This window comes from Tursiops truncatus, chromosome X (genome assembly GCF_011762595.2).
Source record: "Tursiops truncatus isolate mTurTru1 chromosome X, mTurTru1.mat.Y, whole genome shotgun sequence".
NCBI lineage: Eukaryota > Metazoa > Chordata > Mammalia > Artiodactyla > Delphinidae > Tursiops > Tursiops truncatus.
The window spans coordinates 41,316,024-41,335,124 of record NC_047055.1 but is presented as its reverse complement, the minus strand read 5'-3'; the positions used below and the strand labels follow the sequence as shown (position 1 = coordinate 41,335,124).

At 44.4% G+C, this 19,101-nt stretch overlaps 1 protein-coding gene across 1 annotated transcript; it reads left to right on the top strand.

Moving 5' to 3' along the window:
* Positions 1-1,989: 1,989 nt before the first annotated feature.
* Positions 1,990-17,361, top strand: PLP1 (proteolipid protein 1). Its single transcript, XM_004326880.4, has 7 exons — positions 1,990-2,135; positions 10,361-10,547; positions 11,298-11,454; positions 12,638-12,806; positions 13,238-13,311; positions 14,099-14,164; positions 15,258-17,361. Exons 1-7 carry the CDS (start codon positions 2,132-2,134, stop codon positions 15,327-15,329), a joined length of 729 nt encoding a protein of 242 aa, XP_004326928.1. The 5' UTR covers positions 1,990-2,131; the 3' UTR covers positions 15,330-17,361.
* The last annotated feature ends 1,740 nt before the right edge of the window (positions 17,362-19,101 follow it).

The window sequence follows — 19,101 nt, the reverse complement described above, 5'->3', positions numbered from 1 at the left end:
CAGATTTGTGAGAAGCTCAGCCTGAGAGATTTCCCCTGCATATGGAGCTGTCTCATCTATTCGAGCTGTAAAAAAAACATCTCTCTCATCCCCTAAATCAGAACCCTCAAAGTTTGCACTCAGCTTCTTCTGCCATCTGAGAAGCTGAGGGCACACATTTGGCCCATTTGACTTCTTGCTTTTGGTCCCCCCTCTCCTCCAGGGCCATTCTCACAACAACCATCCAGAAGTTAATTGTTGGCACAATCCTACAACTCAGTTTCCTCAGTAAGTGGAGTCTGTGGCTGGAGAACAGGGCTGGCGAGGTCAGGGATCCTGGGACCCTCTACCATCAGTCATATGGCCTTAGTCTGGTCTGCTCCAGAAAGCTACTATTATACGGTTCTGCCAAAGGGGCAGTGTTTACAGGGATCCTTTCTCCTTGGGGCTGGTATAAGAGCAGAGGATATAGAGTTCTAGGACTCTGGACAAGCCTCAACTACTGCAGGACTCAGGAACCGAGGGGACACACAAGAGCATCTGCAGAAGATTCACCCATTTCCTAACAGAAGAGCCCAAGCCAGAAACGTGACCAAGGTCACAACGCAAAGAGAAAACTGTAAGACACAATTTTGCCTCTCTCCCCACCGTAGGAAGATTCTAGACTCTGCTCAATATCTCCTTCCTCTCCTCTCTTACCCCAAGGCAAAGCCATGGGGAAAATTAGGGAGGTGGCATCCCTTACTTCCCTGGAGTCTTAATGGTACTCTTCCATTTATATGCCAACCAGTTTCCTTATAGGCCGTCCATGGGAAGATGTGGGCCTCAAGGTCAAGAGAGTCGTGTCTCTCTGAGATTCCTGAAGGGATAGGGAACACGAACAAGGAGCTAGGTAGACACTGGTTAAGGTTCAGTTCTTCTAGAAAACCTTCCATAGGCTAATCCCACCCAGTCCTGGGCACTCAAATACCTTCACAGTCTTTAGAAATAAATATTATTAGGGTTAGTATCTTATTCCCTTGTTTTTGCTACTTGGCTATTTTTTCTTAGTGTTTCTCTGAGGAAAGAACCATATTACTTTCCCCTTCCCTCCATCCTCACTGGCACCCATGGCTTCACCTCAACCCAGTCCCTGCCTCTCACCAGCCTGGGTTCAGCTCTCTGATGACACTATTCTCAGGGTGGGATATTGACTACCTAATTCCCAGATTGTGTTCTCGTGTCAAAGTCAATTACCTTCCATGGAAATCACCCACATCCCTAATTCTGACCTTTTCTTAAGCCTATTCTGTGAACCTGCACAACAGGTCTTGCCCCGTCCCTGGGTCTCTGTTATCCTGTCTATAAAAATGATTACAATTCTAGTTTTCTCCAGCTTGGTCAAAATCTGTTCGTGGAATCAACAGCTTGTGTTTTGTCCTCATTCAGTTGAAACTAAGAAGGATTTGGAGGAAATTATTTTAAAAGACAATTTTTCTTTTCTCTTGTGTTTCTGGAGCTGGGATGGCAGGGAAGGAACGTTTATTTTCCAAACGGTGGTGGGGAGAGTAATGGTGGATAGGGTCAAGGGCAGCTAGGAGTGAGGGGTGGGGTTGGGGCAGAGTTGGAAGGACTGGGAGGTGGCATCTAGGTTTTAGACCCTGACTGCCTCGTCAGGGCTACTACCTTCCTGGCTTCTGACACTTGTGCTGCCCCATCCCACACCAAATAGATCCAAGGATCAGTTGGAGACCTGCAGGACCTCTTTTTATTTCCACCCCCAAACCACATTTCCAGATGTCTCTGCAGCAAAGTGAAATTCCACACAGGCAAGCCTTAGGGGGGGAAAAAAAGAAAAAAATGAGACAATTGGCAGTGAAAAGCAGAAAGAAGATGGAGGCCTTAGAGAAGGGAGTATCCCTGAGGAGGTGGGGACAAGGGGAGGAGAAGGGGAGGAGGAGAGGAGGAGGAAAGCGGGCCTGTCCCTTTAAGGGGGTTGGCTGTCAATCAGAAAGCCCTTTTCATTGCAGGAGAAGAGGACAAAGATACTCAGAGAGAAAAAGTAAAGGACCGAAGAAGGAGACTGGAGAGACCAAGATCCTTCCAGCTGAACAAAGTCAGCCGCAAAGCAGACTAGCCAGCAGGCTACAATTGGAATCAGAGTCCCAAAGACATGGGTGAGTTTCAAAAACTTTAGCATGGAAAATTCAAGCCAAAGCACAGGAATTTGCAAGAACTTTGCGGTTCGGGGTTTCTAATGGTTGAAATGAGCTGTGTTTTGGCACCTGTTTTCTTTTTAATTCCTTAGCACGCAATTAAATTAACTCCTTTGCTGTACTGAGAATGATGCTTTATTGTCAAAGAACTCCAGCAGCACGTGGAGAGTCCCACAGGTCCTTGGAGAGAGTGCCCGGCGGGCTGGATGTGGTCATGTGTCCTCCTACCCCCTCACTTCCCTCTACCTTCTCTTTTCCCCTGGTTCCCAGGCCCCTGTAATGGCCCAGTCAGCTGACATCCCTGGTTTTGCTGGAGGAAACTAATGTTGGCTGGCCCTCAGCTGTTCAAAATAATTGCTTGCTTGATACAAAATTTGGACCCTGCTGGGCATCAGAAGGAAACTGGGAGAGATGGGCTCAGGCTTGGCCATGGCTGAGGAGGCCAATCTCAGGTTCAGGAAATGAAAATAAAGTCCTCAATGGCTTTACCATAGGGAACGGATATGGGTAAGGGTGTGTGTGTGTGTGTGTGTGTGTGTGTGTGTGTGTGTGCGTGCATGCACATGTATGGGTGACCATATGTAGCAAATATTAAAGACTTAGCCTTCCTGAGGCCATGGCTCAGACTCTAAATCCTTGCTATGACAAGGAGGTTGATGGGACCTTAGAGCTCTTACTGACTTGGTTGAGTACTGAGGGCTTCTCTGTAGAGAAGCTATGAGGTCTGAGGTCTGGTCTCTGGTGGTGTCTACTCAGAGCAAGGTGTGCAGAGCACAAGGGTCTTTGTCCACACAGGATGCCACAGAAACATGTAGACATTTCTCACATTTGGCAAAACAAGAGCAGCAGCTTGAATACATCCTAAATGAAATGAGAATCAATTGTCCTGAGTATTCACCATCAAATGTAATACTCAGAAGGCTCCAACAACATCCATGGAGATAGGTTTTCAATTATACTAAGCTGGTGTCAGACTTTAGGTTGTTTCATCCTGAAACACTGAGAGAGCTTTTTGAAGCGTGTATTCAGGCAGGATAATTAAGAGGGCAGAGAACTTGTCTAGAAGTTAACACAACCAGGTTTGAATCCCAGATCTGCCACTTATGAACTTCGTGACATTGGGTAGGTTGCTGTGAATGATCACTTCATCATCTGGAAAATGGGGATAACGATAACTGCTTTGTCTACTTTCAGGGTTATAAAAATCAAATAATAATGATGTGGGAGTCCTTTGAAAATGGGCAAGCTCTAGAACAATTGTAAATAATAATCATACCAATTATTATATAATAATGCATGTACAGGCTGACTCTTCTTTACAAAGTGTTTGGGCTTTCTTTGTATGTACTCTGTGCACTTGGGTAAGAATCATTTGTCCAATTGAGTGTGGCCAGGTGAGAAGTGAATGTTGGAGGAACTCAATTCCTGCCCTAGGTAACATCAAGAACCCTACCTAATGTCAAGGCAGCTGATTGGGTAGCTTGTGAATTAAAAAAAGGAGAGGGAGTAAAGAAGGATGCTGAATATTACTTCCTTAGAGGATGAAAGCCCTGAGGAAAAGGCAGGAACAAATAAGGTGACCATAGGGATAGTTTCCTGTTATGGAGGCTGGATGATTTCCTTCAGGGGAGATTACCATAGTGAGGGCACAGTAGAGGTTGTGTATTGGATACCAGATCCTGGGGGTGGGCCATACTTGGGCCAGGTGCACATGATGGAGTAGCCATTGAGTTCTCAGTTATTCAATGACAAAGTATCTCAAGTACTTTGTAAATAATAGACCATCTCCAGCAAGGTACTGAACTGCTACTACTTCTGACATGGAGTGTTTGCTGTTTAACAATTGTAGTAGACAAATTATATCGTGGAATCTGGGATTGGAAGGAATTTAAGAAGCTGCCTGAGCTTATTCTCAATGCAGGATTCCCTTCTACAACAGCCAATTAAACATTCCTACAGCTTCTTCTTAATCACTCCCAGGAACAGGGAGCTCACTACCTCAACCATACAGAATCCAGTAGGATTGGAAGTGAAGAGGAACAGGGAATTCAGTAGTGTCCACACAAAAGGTTTATGGGGGAAATGATAATTCATTAAAACTTGTCCTGACTTGGGAGAGGGATGTTCCAAATGAGTCTTTGGGATAACAATGGAACCGGAAAAGAGCCAAAGAGCAGTAGCTGATTATTCTCTGCTTAGTAACATAATGCCATTACTGAACAGCAAAACATTGGCTCCTGCAAAGCCTGATGTCTGAGAACAGTGGCTGTTACCCCGGTAACCAGACTATGATGCTTCCCTCCAAAGGTGGCTGTTTGCCGAGCAGAGTAGTTTTGGCTGGCTCAGAGTAAGTGAATGTAGCCTAGGCAAAAAGTGTGGAGGCAGAGCAGCGGTCCAGTTTTTTACAAAATGCCTGAAGACTATCTGAATCCCATCACGATGGCCAGAATGCAGCAAGAATGCCAGGAGCTAAAAAGAAAGCAGATTCAAACCAGCACATTCACTTACCTTTCCTAGAGACACTGACCAAAATGATCATAGGTAGCCTTCCCCACCCCACTCCTCACCTTGGCCCTGCAGAGCCAGAGGCGCTCTTGGAGAGCCAGGCAGATTGAAAGGTCTGCTCTGCTTCGAGGACCTTTTGCTCTGGCTCTGTGCTAGGAAATCCAACAATTTACTCAATAGCCTGACAACTAGAACTATGCTCTCAAATCTCTCTGAGTAGTAACAAGGCCCAGGAAACCCCTGGGAAATGGGTGGGAGGGGAAATATAGTCTCCAAACCTATGAAGGCAGAACCCCAGCCAGTGGAATCTTTTTCCCTTGTTACCTTTTTGTGTATTAACTTAAATCCTTGAAAACCATCCCCAGGATTCCTGGTGCTGAAAGAAATCAACAGTAGAAATGCCCTCCTTGCCCACAGAACTTCAGGTCCAGAGAACATCAAGTCAGGGCAGTGACCTGATCAGGAAGGGTCACAGCAGCCATGGGAAGTGAACAGAGTAGCTTTCCCTTCCTTTCCCACTGTCAGGGCCTGCCCAGTGTCAAACTCACAGCAAAAGCTCAGCAAGTACTGATTGATTAATTCCTCCTTGGTTATTTTAAAATGGTCCTAGAGGTGATCGTTCAGTTCCGCACTGGCCTCTCAGCTTTCTGCCAGACAGGGCTCTGGAAAGGAGTCAGTGACATCCCGAGGAAGAGAACAAGGTTCCCTAGATCAGCTTCACACTGCAACCAAGGGGAGAGGAGGAAATGGTGGGAGACTAACCTAAGGAATAAGGTATGAAAACTGTTGTCTCTCAGCTTAGTGCCAGGCGCTTCTCTTTAACCTTTCCAGAAGTGGGCAAGGCGAAGACAGTGTGTCAGAGATAGAGTTTAACAATCCAGCCTCTACCCCAGTCTCCCAATGTTTGGGTATAAATTGGCATACATGTGTGCACATGTGTATCCATGCATGCGTGCCTGTATGTGTGTGTTTGGGGAGGAGTAGGGAACATAGGAAACAAGGTGGTCCAGATGCTGTTGCCATGGCAATAATAATACCTGTTCAAAGAGGAGCCTGAGATTCCTTTTATGTTTAACTCTGCATGACTTGACTATCTAGCAAGCTTGGATTCCCATGCCTCAGGGGCTACAGAGCCCCTTTCCAGCGCTTGAATGTGGTATAAGTGCTGATTTCATGTAGGAAAGACAAGATTATAGGCAGGGCTTTGTCTGGTCAGGATAAGGCCAGAAGCAAAAGTCTTTGTCTCTGGCACCTCCTGTTGATTGTTCTTTTACTCCTAGAACCCACCCACTCATCCCCATCCATCCCCAGTACCAGTCACGGCTGCTCTAGCATCTTGGTCCTGTCAACTGTGATAGGTCCTGATCAAGGGAGCCTCTGTTCCTGGGGTGAGGTTAAGGGGTGGGTTCTGGGAGGAGGGTAAGACTTTAGCTCAGATTAGAGACTTAGGGAGATGGGGCCAGTTTTTCACTCAATGAGCCTGCCTGTTGTTTAGCTCTATTGTATAGGGTTCTTCTATCTCTCCCTTTGTCAGCTGGATTCAAGGGACAGGCTGGGAATTGTGCAAGGCACAATTGGTCTCTTTCTACCATCCCTTTCCATGAAAGCCCTTCCTTTCCTCCCTTTGATGGGTTCCCAGATTCACACTAAATTTCCATCACGGAGCTTGTCCTTGAGGCGTTCCCAGGGCATGGGAAAGGAGGGAGGGCTTGGGAGCTTTTGGCTCCTGCTTAAAGAGACAGCATCAGGATCAATCCAGTCCCTTGGATAGACGAATCTGGATGAGTCACAGCAGTCCCGTTGATCCTTTTCAGACTCCTGTGAAGAGCATTAATGAGAAGGGCTTGAAGTTCTATCACAGATTGATTAGACTAGTTTGGGGAGTTCGCAGATATATCTAGCCAACACTGAATATCTCCCCTTTGCTTACCTTTTGCCCACAGGACTTGGTTATACACATTTTAACGCTAGATTATAGGCAGCTTTGGTTTTTGATTCACAGACATGTTTGTTTTCCCCAATAAGACTGAAAGGTCTTTGAAGAAAGGGACTGGGCCTTATAATTCCCTTTTGTTTCCCATAGTGTCTAGGTTACTGCTAATATGCTTAATAATTGTACTGAATCCAATGAACAGAAATGAAAGGAAAACACCGGGGAAGGTTATTATTTTTCTTTATCACCTCTCAACAAAGTCAGGTGGTTTAATCCAATTCTGTTGCATTGGGTAATATTGTTGCTATATAGTTCTTTTATGCCAACTCCACCATGTTGCAGTCTATACTTAGCCTGGAAATGTGAGAATGTCCTTGCAAGAGCCAAGGAACTTCTTCAGAATCCCTCACAGCCTTCCTGAATCAAACCGATATCTTTTCAACCGTGAAGTCTTCTGAAATGGAGACCCTCTGGCTTTAGGTTCACACATTCCCAAATCAAAGGGAACCCAATGGACCTTTCTCAGAATGTTCTGATTGTCAACTACTTTGATGACACAATTTCTTGCATGTTCTAAGTTTTTCCCAGTTGGAATCCAAAATTTGATTTTTTGCTTGGACTGACTGACTGAGATCCCTCACTTCTGCTGAACTTAAATGCCCCCAGAACAAACATTTCATTTCAATGTGAAGAGGTGGACACCTGATGCTTATGCTGATATTGTTGAACTGTTTATAGCTGAAGAGTGATAGATTTATCCAGGGCCATTTATTTCCAACTCCATGTTAGAGACTCATTAAAGCCTATGTCCTTTAGTACCTTGCTTCGAGTGGCAGTGGAGCAGAAAAGGGGGCGCTAAGTTATTTGAGCGCTAAGAAAATGGAGGAAAAGTGGATGTAAGAAGAAAGAATATCAGTTGATGATTCAGAGTTGCTCCCATGGCTTAGCCCTTTATCACCCAGTAAGAACACTATATGTGATACTCTCTGGTTATTTGGATGATGCTTGAGGGATCAGATAGACTAAAGTGGCTTTTTTCCTCATCTTTACAACCGTGGAGGGGGCATCAGCTAAAACTTAGAGAGGAATTCTCTGTTTGGTTAGCAAGAGTTCACGTTTCTCCATCCCTGCTCACACCTGCACCACCATTTTAGCCCTTTCCAGGGTGAGAAAGCTGGGGTGAGTGAGTGGGCACAAGACGGTCACTTGCTACGGACGATGACTCTCCTTACTCTGGGCTAAACAAACAGTTATTCCATTGTTCCCTGGGTCTGATCCCCTCCCCACCCCCAGGCCTGCAGGCCCCTGCAGAATACCAATGAGGCTCCTGAGATCTCAGGGAAAAACAAGGCTTCTTTGTCCAGGGGAGCTATGGAGGGCTCTGTCCAAGCCTTGACCCTGTGCTGGGGAGAGAGGGAACAGTGGGGTCACTGACCTTCCCTTCCCCCACCCCCAGGCTTCAGAGACCTTCTTTACTAGAAGATTCTAAGAGTTTGGGGGTGGAGAAGAGTTGGATAGGCCGAGAAGGAAAATGGCAGCACTGTTTATTTCCAAGCTCCTTTTCTTGACTTACAGGATACATCTAGTATCTTAACCTGTTGAGAAAGAGGAAGATCAGTTTCTGAATGTTTCCTGAGGACAATGAGCAATTTAAACTGCTATGGTTTTCTCTCTGGTATATACATGTGTTTATGTGAACATTTGCATTCATGCATGTGCCCCCGCCCTGGCACGTGTGTGCGCACGCGCACACCCCCCGTGGGCCAGCTCTAATGAAGCACTGCTTCCCACAGAGGCCAAGTTTTTTGACAGCAGTGCTTCAGTTCTTAGAAAAGGGAGGAAATTCAGTTCTGCTGCAAATGTTAGCTGCTTATTTTGCTTGGCTTGGGCTTCTGAGTCTTGTCTCTGGTGTGACATACAAGAATCTTTGAGGAAGTGGCTCTTTGAGTACCAAGGAAGGGCTGTCATTTTAGGGGACAGTGGGTAAGAGGACTCACTCATTCTGTGGCTCTGAGAACAGAGATAAGTAAATGTCTCTGCCTCAACTTTCTCACGATAGAGATAATTTGGTCCTTCAAAATCTGTTCACATGGATGCAGTTCAGCCAGGCAAATCACCAGATGGTCAAGCACTCAGGTCTAAAAAGAAACTGTACTATTATTAAGAGGTTCAGGCAAAGGACTCCCCCGGTCCCTGGTACCCTGGAATAGACAAGCGAGCTTTGGATAAAATCCAAACCTAAAAATTAATACAATTTATTTGATTTGTGTAAGGAGTTCCAACATGCTTTTCCAAAATAGCAGCTTCTCAGCACATTTGCTGATTATTTGTGTGTACGTGTGTGTGTGTACACATATTTTATATACACACATATTTTATATATGTGTATACTACATATATACACAAAAATACAAAAATAATTCATAGGCCATATCTATATGATATGTGGATAGATAAAATCAGTGTATATATAACATTTTTCTGAAGAGTTTAACACTTTCATTTCTTCCACCTTTTGGGGATCTGGCTGAGAGGCCAGAGGGAGCCATCCTTTTCCCAACTAGTCAGTCATCTACTGGATATTTTTTAAGTTTCACTCCATGTGACATCTTAGAGCTCAGGGCTAGTACTTAGGGGCACCGCTGCTCTCAGAGCCTGTGACTTGCGTGCCTTTCCTGCTTCTCAGCAACACTGGCTTGAGGCCTGAGGTACCAGGTCTGGGGAATCTCAGGGACCCTTAGCACTTTAAGACACCTGTGTTCCCAGGCCCTGGTGTGTTTTGCCATTCCAGAAAGACGTTTCATGCTTTGTTGACTTTGTATAAAGTCTCTTTGTAGCTGTTTTGACAGAACTCCAGGGTAGGACTGAGGGTGGGAACATTGGCCAAACTGTAGTATTGGGGGACAAATCAGCCATGCAAAGTGTCCAAAAATCATTCAGCCTGCATTGTTTATTACTGAGAATAATAGTAATCCTCCCATTACCATTTCCCATCCTCTGCCAGTTCCCTCCTTTCCTTTGGACTGCTCTCCACACATCCAGACTAAGAAGAATCAAGCATTCCATGCAGCAAATACACACAACGTTCAGGAATACCCAGGAACATGGAATTTCCAAAGTTTCTCCATCCGGAATGCTGTTTAAGGCTCAAATGTTGTCTGACAATATCAATATCTCTGGCCTACACTCACCCCTTCCTGGAATTCTAAGGGCATTTACTCTTTATAACCATTTACTTGGCTGCCTGGAATTGTTAGTTGAAAATATTAGGTCTACCTAGCTCATTCTCCTCAGTAGACAAACAAGTCCCCTGTGGCAGAGTCTATGTCTTTACGCCTTCACACTCCACATAATACCTAGCACAATGCTGGGTACATAGTAAGTACTCCATAAGAGTTGATAAATGATGAAAACAAATCAGAATGAGAAGAAAGGAGGGAATGATTGCATCATCTCTCTAGCCGGCTACCTGAATACCGATTGTTCAAAAACCCACTTACATTCTGGGGATTAAAGGTAAGGATTTATCTTCAAGAATGGAACAAAGTATAGTTTGGGGGGGTCAATCTCACATTCTAAAAGTCTAAGGTTCTGGACTCTCCTGCTTTTGGCCTCTGGGGTGACACCCCCACCCCCACCCCCTACCATCCGTGCATGTGAGCACAGGGCCTGGCTGGGCTGGTGGAGAGTGATGAGTGATGAGCTATGTATTGCCCATCCCTGACTGTTTACCCTCTTTTGTCCTCAGGCTTGTTAGAGTGCTGTGCGAGATGTCTCGTAGGGGCCCCCTTTGCTTCCCTGGTGGCCACTGGATTGTGTTTCTTTGGGGTGGCACTGTTCTGTGGCTGCGGACATGAAGCACTCACTGGCACAGAAAAGCTAATTGAGACCTATTTCTCCAAAAACTACCAGGACTATGAATATCTCATCAATGTGTAAGTACCTACTGTCCCCCACGAACCCTGTCTATCTTTGAGATACAGAACTCATCAGTACCTTAGTGACTAGTAGGGGATTGGTGTGGGGACAGACAGGATTCCTGGATCTTCCTTCTGTGTGCAGGTTCTACCTGTGCCACATCTGAAGCCCTAAATGAAGGGAGAGTGCCACATTCAGAGGGGGAGTTCTGCCTGCCTGCCAGCCCACTCCTAACCACACCCACCCCACCCTTGCTTTGTCCCACATGTTTTAATTTCTGCTAAGTAGGGTTAACATGGACAGAGTTGGAGCCTCTGAAGTGGTCCATATAAAGAACTCGGGGGAGGCACGACTAGACAGGGTGGGGCTGCTTCTCTTGGTTTACCACACCACTTGAGTCCGCTCAGGCACAGTACTAAGCCTCTCCTGTTCCTAGGGCAAGTTAGACTCCTCTTCTTTCATCCCTCTTCCTTCTTGCCTAGCTCCTCTCCACTCTCTCCTCTGAGGGAGCATCTCTGAAGGGTCAGGTCAAGGAGAGTAGTGCCCCGGTTCTTCAGGTTACAGGGTAAACCAGGTGTTGGGAGGAGCATCTTCTTTTACTTCAATGAAGATAAGGTAGAAGCACAGAGGAAGAACCTAGTGATCCCTCTAAAGAATCCCTAGCCTTGTTTAGGTGCCCACTCAAGGGTCCAACTAACTTATGCAGCAAGGGAACTGGGCCCTCAATTCATTAGATTTTCTGGCTTTTTGTCTGTCTGTTAATGTAGGATCCATGCTTTCCAGTATGTCATCTATGGAACTGCCTCTTTCTTCTTCCTTTATGGGGCCCTCCTGCTGGCTGAGGGCTTCTACACCACCGGCGCAGTCAGGCAGATCTTTGGCGACTACAAGACCACCATCTGCGGCAAGGGCCTGAGTGCAACGGTAACAGGGGGCCAGAAGGGGAGGGGTTCCAGAGGCCAACATCAAGCTCATTCTTTGGAGCGGGTGTGTCATTGTTTGGGAAAATGGCTAGGACATCCCGACAAGGTGATCATCCTCAGGATTTTGTGGCAATAACAGGGGGTGGGGGACAACTGGGCGTGAGTCTGTGGCCACACCCCCACCCAAGGCTGGGTCCTCTTTAGGGGCCTGGCTTTTGAGTGAGGACGTGATGGCTGCAGCCAAATGAGAAGGTCAGGAAGAACGTGGTGCCCAGCTGGCTTAGCCTCACTTTTTAAAAGTTCCCTAGAAAATTTCATCTCAAAAGGAAAAGCATGAGTTTCGTGCGATGCTTTGTTCAATCAGACCATTTCTAAGCCATCTGTTGGTACCCCTTTACTCCCCTCCTAGCTGGGACCACAACAAGAGTAGATCTGACTGCCCAAGAGTTTAAAATGCTACTCGTGGGATTGAGATGTAGGTAGGTACCTGATCTGAGAGGGAGGGTGGATCATAGAAATTAAGTAATTGACTCCAAGATGGAATCCATAATATTCTGGGATCCTACATTGTTGGAGGCCCCAGAGGGGGCTAGTGTAGATCTGCATATTTAATACTTTATCTTTGTTAGAGGGCTATCCATGCTTCCAGTGAGGTATACATTGGTTTCCAGCCTCTAGAGTTAAAGATCCTTTGGGGGATGAACATCTGTGGGTTGTGGTGATGTCTTTTGTGGCTAGCAGTTGGCTTAGAAAGGTTTTGGGATCGGAAATTTAAATCTCTTATTGGCTTTGTTCAATAACTAGGGATCCAAAGTCCTTTGACAAAGAACATTTTCTAAGCTCAGCCTAAGGCATTTAAATGGCACGACTTTCTTTCAAGATCTCTTTTGATTTCTTCACACCTTATCTGCCCAAACAATCTCCTGAAGCCTCTCTAACCCAGGGGTCCTCCTCACTCCAACCCCCACCCATTCCCCCCACCCTCTGTCATATTTGGGGCCAGTTCTCTAGTAGATACTGCCAATGACATTTGGTAGAGGTGCCCTGCTTACTAATTTCATTTGGTGGAAATCCCTGGAACCTGGTTTCATGTCTGGTACATGCCATTCCAGGATCTCCTTGTTTATATTTCAATGTCTGCAGGCTGATGTTGATTTCTAACCACCCCATGTCAATTGTTTTAGTTTGTGGGCATCACCTATGCCCTGACCATTGTGTGGCTCCTGGTGTTTGCCTGCTCTGCTGTGCCTGTGTACATTTACTTCAACACTTGGACCACTTGCCAGTCTATTGCCACCCCCAGCAAGACCTCTGCCAGTATAGGCAGTCTCTGTGCTGATGCCAGAATGTATGGTGAGTTAAGGTGGCTTGGCTCCCCTACCCCCTATCGAAGCACTATATATTTGGTTCTTAGGGTAAGGAAGGTGGTAATTATGGGGAAAAATAAAAATATGGATGCTTGGATCTAGTTTGTTAATCCTTCTCATTGAAACTGGAGAGGTTTCTTCCCTGAGAAGGGAACTTCTTGGAGGTGGTGGGAGTTTTCTTGGCTCTTTGCACTGCTCTACCCCAGTTGACTGCTGTCCCCAACCCAGAAGCAGCACATTTCAATAACAAACAAAAAAATTTGCAACTGTTTTTTTGGGTAAATCTTTAGAAAAGAAGATCCTGATTGTCAGTAGGACCCAACTTTTCAGCCAGGATGATTAAAGATGGAAGAAGTGCTCCATATAGCCCCATAACTCTGTGAAGCTTACCTTGGTTGATATTTGTGTCTTATGCAGGTGTTCTCCCATGGAATGCCTTCCCTGGCAAGGTGTGTGGCTCCAACCTTCTGTCCATCTGCAAAACAGCTGAGGTGAGTGGGGCATTGGGTTATTTTACAGTGGAATGGCTAGTAACATAAAATTTCTACCCAACTTTGATTTTAAGGACCACAATTTCTTTTTGCTGGATTTTGAGTTAGCAAATTGCCTTCTATAAAATATTGCCTGAGCCAATGAGCATACATGGTAAAATATCTATTTTCCTTAAAGCTGCAGAGAAAGCCTTCCATTCTAAGACTTCCTCCCTTAAAAGAGAAATTTTTAGCTCTAGGTAAAGGTAGAGCTTAATGGCAAAATCCCCCAAGTGAAAATTTTCATTCTTTTACTTAAAAACCTTATCAAGAGAATGGGTTGTGCCCAGACATATGTAGGTTTTATAAAACACATTTAGTTTGGAACTTCTCAATCTCATTTAAAAAGAAAGTACATTTGAAAAAGGAAACACTGTATTGAGAATGGATATTATACACAAAGGAGGCAGGGGAATAAAAGTAAATCCTGAGGAAGAAGGCAGTAAACTATTTCTTTGAAAGCAAAATGTTTTGGGATTCTGGGCACAACCCAGGGGAATCAGTTGATTATTTGGGAAGACCATACTATTTTATGAGTATTCTGTGTTCTGGGTGCTATGGGGTCAGGTGCCATGGTGTACATTGAAGAATGGGAGGCCTACACTCACGGATGTAACAACTTAGTTAGAGATGCCAAATTAACACACAGAAAGATATCGACACATTCAGAAAGTTGCACTCATGATCTGCAGCAGAGCCTATTTCAGCTGTTGCAAGACCCAGTTCTCCCTTTTGCATTTTCTTACAGTTCCAAATGACCTTCCACCTGTTTATTGCTGCATTTGTGGGGGCCGCAGCAACACTGGTTTCCCTGGTGAGTTGTCTTTTAATGATCTTGGAAAATAAGTGGTCCTGGGATAGCTTGGGTACAGCTCTGCTGAAAGGTAAAAAGAGGTAGATTCCTTCTAACCTTGAAGTGCTGGAGAAAAGCTGCTGGGCAGAGACAGCAGAGTGTAGAGACTGTGGCCTTCTACTTTGGGTTGGCAAGGCAGAAAATTTTCAGAAATGAGATAAGAACAAGCAAAGTGGTGTGAGGAAGAGGAAAGAGATTCGTGGTCAAGAATAATAAGATAGAGCATTTACAGAGCATGTAACATTGCCAGGTGCTTTGCAGTCAGAAATTATAGTTAATTCTCAACACATTCCGGTCAGATCAGTGACAAGAACACTGAAACCTTACTAAACATGATTCTTGGTAGCCTGGAATTCTATATACTGTAAATAGGAATCATCTTGGATGCTCTCCAAGGGATTTAGTTACTCTCCTGAAAATACTGGAAGGACCTCTTAACATTATTAGAATTGTTATTATGGATGGTGTTTCGGCTCAGTGTCAATGTAGTGCATTCATTGTTCAGATTAAGAACCCGGGGTACTGAAGGGTGAAGCAATTTATCTCCAGTCACTGAATAAGTGGTGATCAACCAAGGATCAGCTTGCAGCACTCCTGGCCCCCACCGCTGAGGCTTTTCTACGGAGTCGAGTTGTTCCTCATCTTGTGAAATAAATGGATGCATTAAGCAGGGGAAGGCTGTGCTGCACGGTGTGGCTATGCGTCTACAGCAAGCACCCTATGAATCCAGGTCGCTCAGACACGTAAGATATGATGGCAGAGCCCAGTTAGTGTTCACTTTCCTGAGGAAAACTCAGTGCTGGGCTGAGCAGAGGTGTGGAAAAATTCCTTGTCGAGTTGATTCTCTGGGCCTGGGCCATTGGAAGGAAATGTCTCAGAGAGGACTTCTAGTGAAGTTTACAGGGCAAAAGCCTGGATGTGCTGCTTTTTGCAGAACAGGAGTTTTTTTCTTTATTTAACTATGATTTTATTTCTACCCTTCCTCGTTCCCAAAAGGAGTGGAGGAGGGAGCCTTTTCTACTCTCACTCATATTCTCTCTTCTCTTACCTACAGCTCACCTTCATGATTGCTGCCACTTACAACTTTGCCGTCCTGAAACTCATGGGCCGAGGCACCAAGTTCTGATATCCTGTAGAAATTTTCCTTTCTCTAATAGCGAGGCTCTAACCACACAGCCTACAATGCTGCGTCTCCCATGTTAACTCTTTGCCTTTGCCACTGACTGGCCCTCTTCTTACTTGACGAGTGTAACAAGAAAGGAGAGTCTCGTGGTGATTAATGTCTCTCCGTGGACTCTCCCCTCTTACGTACCTCTTTTAGTCATTTTGCTTCATAGCTGGTTCCTGCTAGAAATGGGAAATGCTTAAGATGGTGACTCCCCAACTGCAAGTCACAAAGAAATGGAGGCTCAATTCAATTTTCAAGCATCTCCTGAGGACCAGGAAGTGTTTTCTTCTCAAAGGGCACTTCCACTGATGGAAACAAAGTGGAAAGAAAGATGCTCAGGTAGAGAAAAGGGATGTACCTGGCCCCCTTGCCATTTTGGGGGCCAAATATATCCTCGTTGGTGTACAAAACTGAGAACTCATTCCTGTCTCCCTATTACCATTGAAGATAGAAGAAAAAAGAATGCCAGCAAAACAATAAGAGCATTTGCCCAAATCTACCTATTGCAGCTGGGAGAAGGGGGTCAAAGCAAGGATCTTTCACCCATAGAAAGAGAGCACTGACCCCGATGGCAATGGACTATTTAAGCCCTAACTCAGCCAACCTTACTTATAGCATAGGGGAGCGTAGTGTCTGTGGAGACAAAGGGGGCACCTGGCCTTATACCTCGTTAGAGAAGAGAAACAAGGTGTTGTCAGCATTTTCTCACTCCCTTCTCCTTGATAACAGCTACCATGACAACCCTGTGGTTTCCAAGGAGCTGAGGATAGAGAGAAACTAGCTCATACGAAAAAAGACTGGCCTAAGGAGCAGCAGTTGCTAGAGGCTAACGGTGTAAACTGAGCCAGCCCTCTGGTAGACACAGGATAGATAACTCTTTGGATAGCATGTCTTCTTTCTGTTAATTAGTTGTGTACTTCGGCCTCTGTCATATCTTCACAATGGTGCTCTTTTCATGGGGTATTATCCATTCAGTCATAGCAGGTGATTTGAAGATCTTGATTTGTTTCAGAATGATGCACATTTCACATTTTTCAGTTTGTCTATCGCTTGTTTGGGGTTGTACCAGAAAGGTCTGGAGAACGATTCTTTGGTTATGATTCTTTAACAAATGAAAATTGGACATTAAAAAACGCAAATGATGTGTAAAATTGGCTAGTTATTGCATCTCTTGGGATTTTAGACCAATTATTCCGTCCTTTGCAGAAACAGATTTGGTGAATTTGAACCTCAGTTTGAATAACCTATTTGATCATTCTTTCTAGTTGGCGGGAGATGATTTGATTTAGCCATGTTACCTTGGTGTATTAAAGAGTTAGGTTTAACATACAGGTTATTCTCTCCTGGTGCAGATCATATATCTGAATGCACCAGCCATCAGCTATTCAGTTGGTAAGCTTCCATGGAAAAGGAAAAGTGGAAAGAGTTTGAAATTCGAATAGCTCCCAGGTTTCAGTCTTCCCTTTCTGTGTTTGGGTTTTAACTTTGGGTTAAAAAATAAAAAGTTGATTTGTCTTTATTAAGGGAAAGATTTTATGGGTATGGCTGTATGTGGCTCTGTTGCTGTAAAGAGTCGTTTTGTTTTCTCCCCCAAAGTGGTTTCAACAACGTTTAAGGAGATGTAAGGTTTACAGAAAGACACTTGATATTTGCTTTCAGAACAGTATACAAGACAAGCTTCCAGGCTGCATAGAGGGAGCAGATGGAAAAGGTTCTGTAAGAAACCAATCAAGATCAAGGAAAGTGAAGTAATCCATACCTTGTGTTTTGTTTTGATTTAATAACATAACAAATAACCAACCCTTCCCTGAAAACCTCCCATGCATACATACACACATATACACACATGAAGAGAGTTAATCAACTGAAAGTGTTTCCTTCATTTCTGATATAGAATTCCATTTTTAACACACATAAAGGATAAACTTTTAGAAACTTATCTTACAAAATGTATTTTATAAAATTAAAGAAAATAAAATTAAGAATGTTCTCAAACACTGTGGCTTTTGATTGAATTGTTCTATTTAACCCTACAATAGCAACTCAAAATAATTGTACTTTTATTGTGCTTTGTTTAAGGAGCTTATTTATTTTTCAGGTCATACAAGTCATTCCCACAACAATTTTCTGAAATAAAGAGTAGATAAATCACTTCTATTTTTATAGCTGGAGGCACTAAGAAATAGAGGCAAATAAAGTACCCAAAGGAATCCAATAATCCAATAAATACGTATCTGAGCTTGGACTAGAACTCAACTCAGGTCTTGCTACCAACTCATTGCATTTTAAGGTTTCTTTTCTCTTAGAAGTTGGGTTTCAAAGTATCGTTCTACTAATTCAGAGTCAAGTATGGTTTCTTCTTTAATATGACAATGGTGCCCCAGCCCTGGTGTGTATAGGATTCAGTTATTGTTAACTTTTCTTGGAATTGTTGTCTATTCCAAAAATAACACTTAGTGCTTCATACATGAATAATGCTTAGTTTTATCTGGAAAGTACTGGTTGAAAGGTTTAATGTAGGGGCAGAGCAGATATGGTAAGGGCAATGTGAATTTAAACAGTCTGTGGCGGGGCAGGGTTAAGATAAATTAGTGACACCTGCTACTCTAATGGCCAGCCCAGTAGCCCACTTGGGACACAGCATTAAATCCCTGTCACAACCCTAGGCTAGAATTTGACACTGTCAGACAGTAGGCACTCTAATGACCAGCCTAAAGAAAGCTGACGTAAAGTTAGCTGTCGATTCATTGTCCCGTAGTTGCAGATGGCAAGGAGCATGATCAGAGAGAAAGGAGAGTTTAGCTTGGGGGCAACAAGTCAGTCATCAGTTAAGGAGCTCCGTTCAAAGGTAGCTTCAATTTAATCTCCTGGTTTCTGCTTCACTGCAATTAATATTCTGCAAGCAAGGCTGGTTGGATGACTTTAAGACAAAGAGAATAAAAATATGACAAGGACTTATTTTTAGACACTGGCAAACAAGGACACAGCACTATATTTTGGAGAATTGATTCAGGGTGCTATAGAGTGATGTATTTTTGCCTCAGAGGAGTGGAAAACCAGTTCCCAAGAAAGCTGTGTTCTCCATCTGCCCTTATTTGGCTCTGCCCTCTGGGACCGATCTATAGATGGAGTTTCCAGGCTCTCAGAAGCTGAGAGTGTCTCCAGTCTGTCAATTGAGCCCTTTGTTCTTAGCTCTGCCACACACCATAAACCTCTTTTCTCTGAACTGAAAGAGTTCTCTTTGTGCTTAGATCAGCCAAAGATCAAGATGCAGCAGTATAAACAAGAAACATTTTCTTACAGCATCAGTTGTACTGCTTTTCCTATCTTCAGGGTCAGTACTGAGTGCAGTTATGCAGGGTGTGGAAGCTGCGGCTTTGGCCAGAGCAACATTCATTCATTCACTAATTCAGTCTACAAATATTTATTGGGCACTTACTAAGCTTTGTGCTAAACCCTGGGAGTTTCAAGTTTGGGGGTGATGTGGGTAGAAAGGGGATAAAGATATGATCTCAAGGATCTCACTCAGCCTCAGCCATAGCGGAGAAGAGTTCCAGGGTGGAGCAGAGTGGAGGCAGGGAGCATGCGAGAAGCAGTCTGACCGGCTGACTGCAGTGGGCATCTGAATTCTCCCCTCAGTGTGTGGGAGAGGTCGTGGTTAAGGGCCATGACTTCACGTGGCTCTGGCTTTCTAGGGCCCTGATAAAAACAAAACTTCAATTTAGAGTCC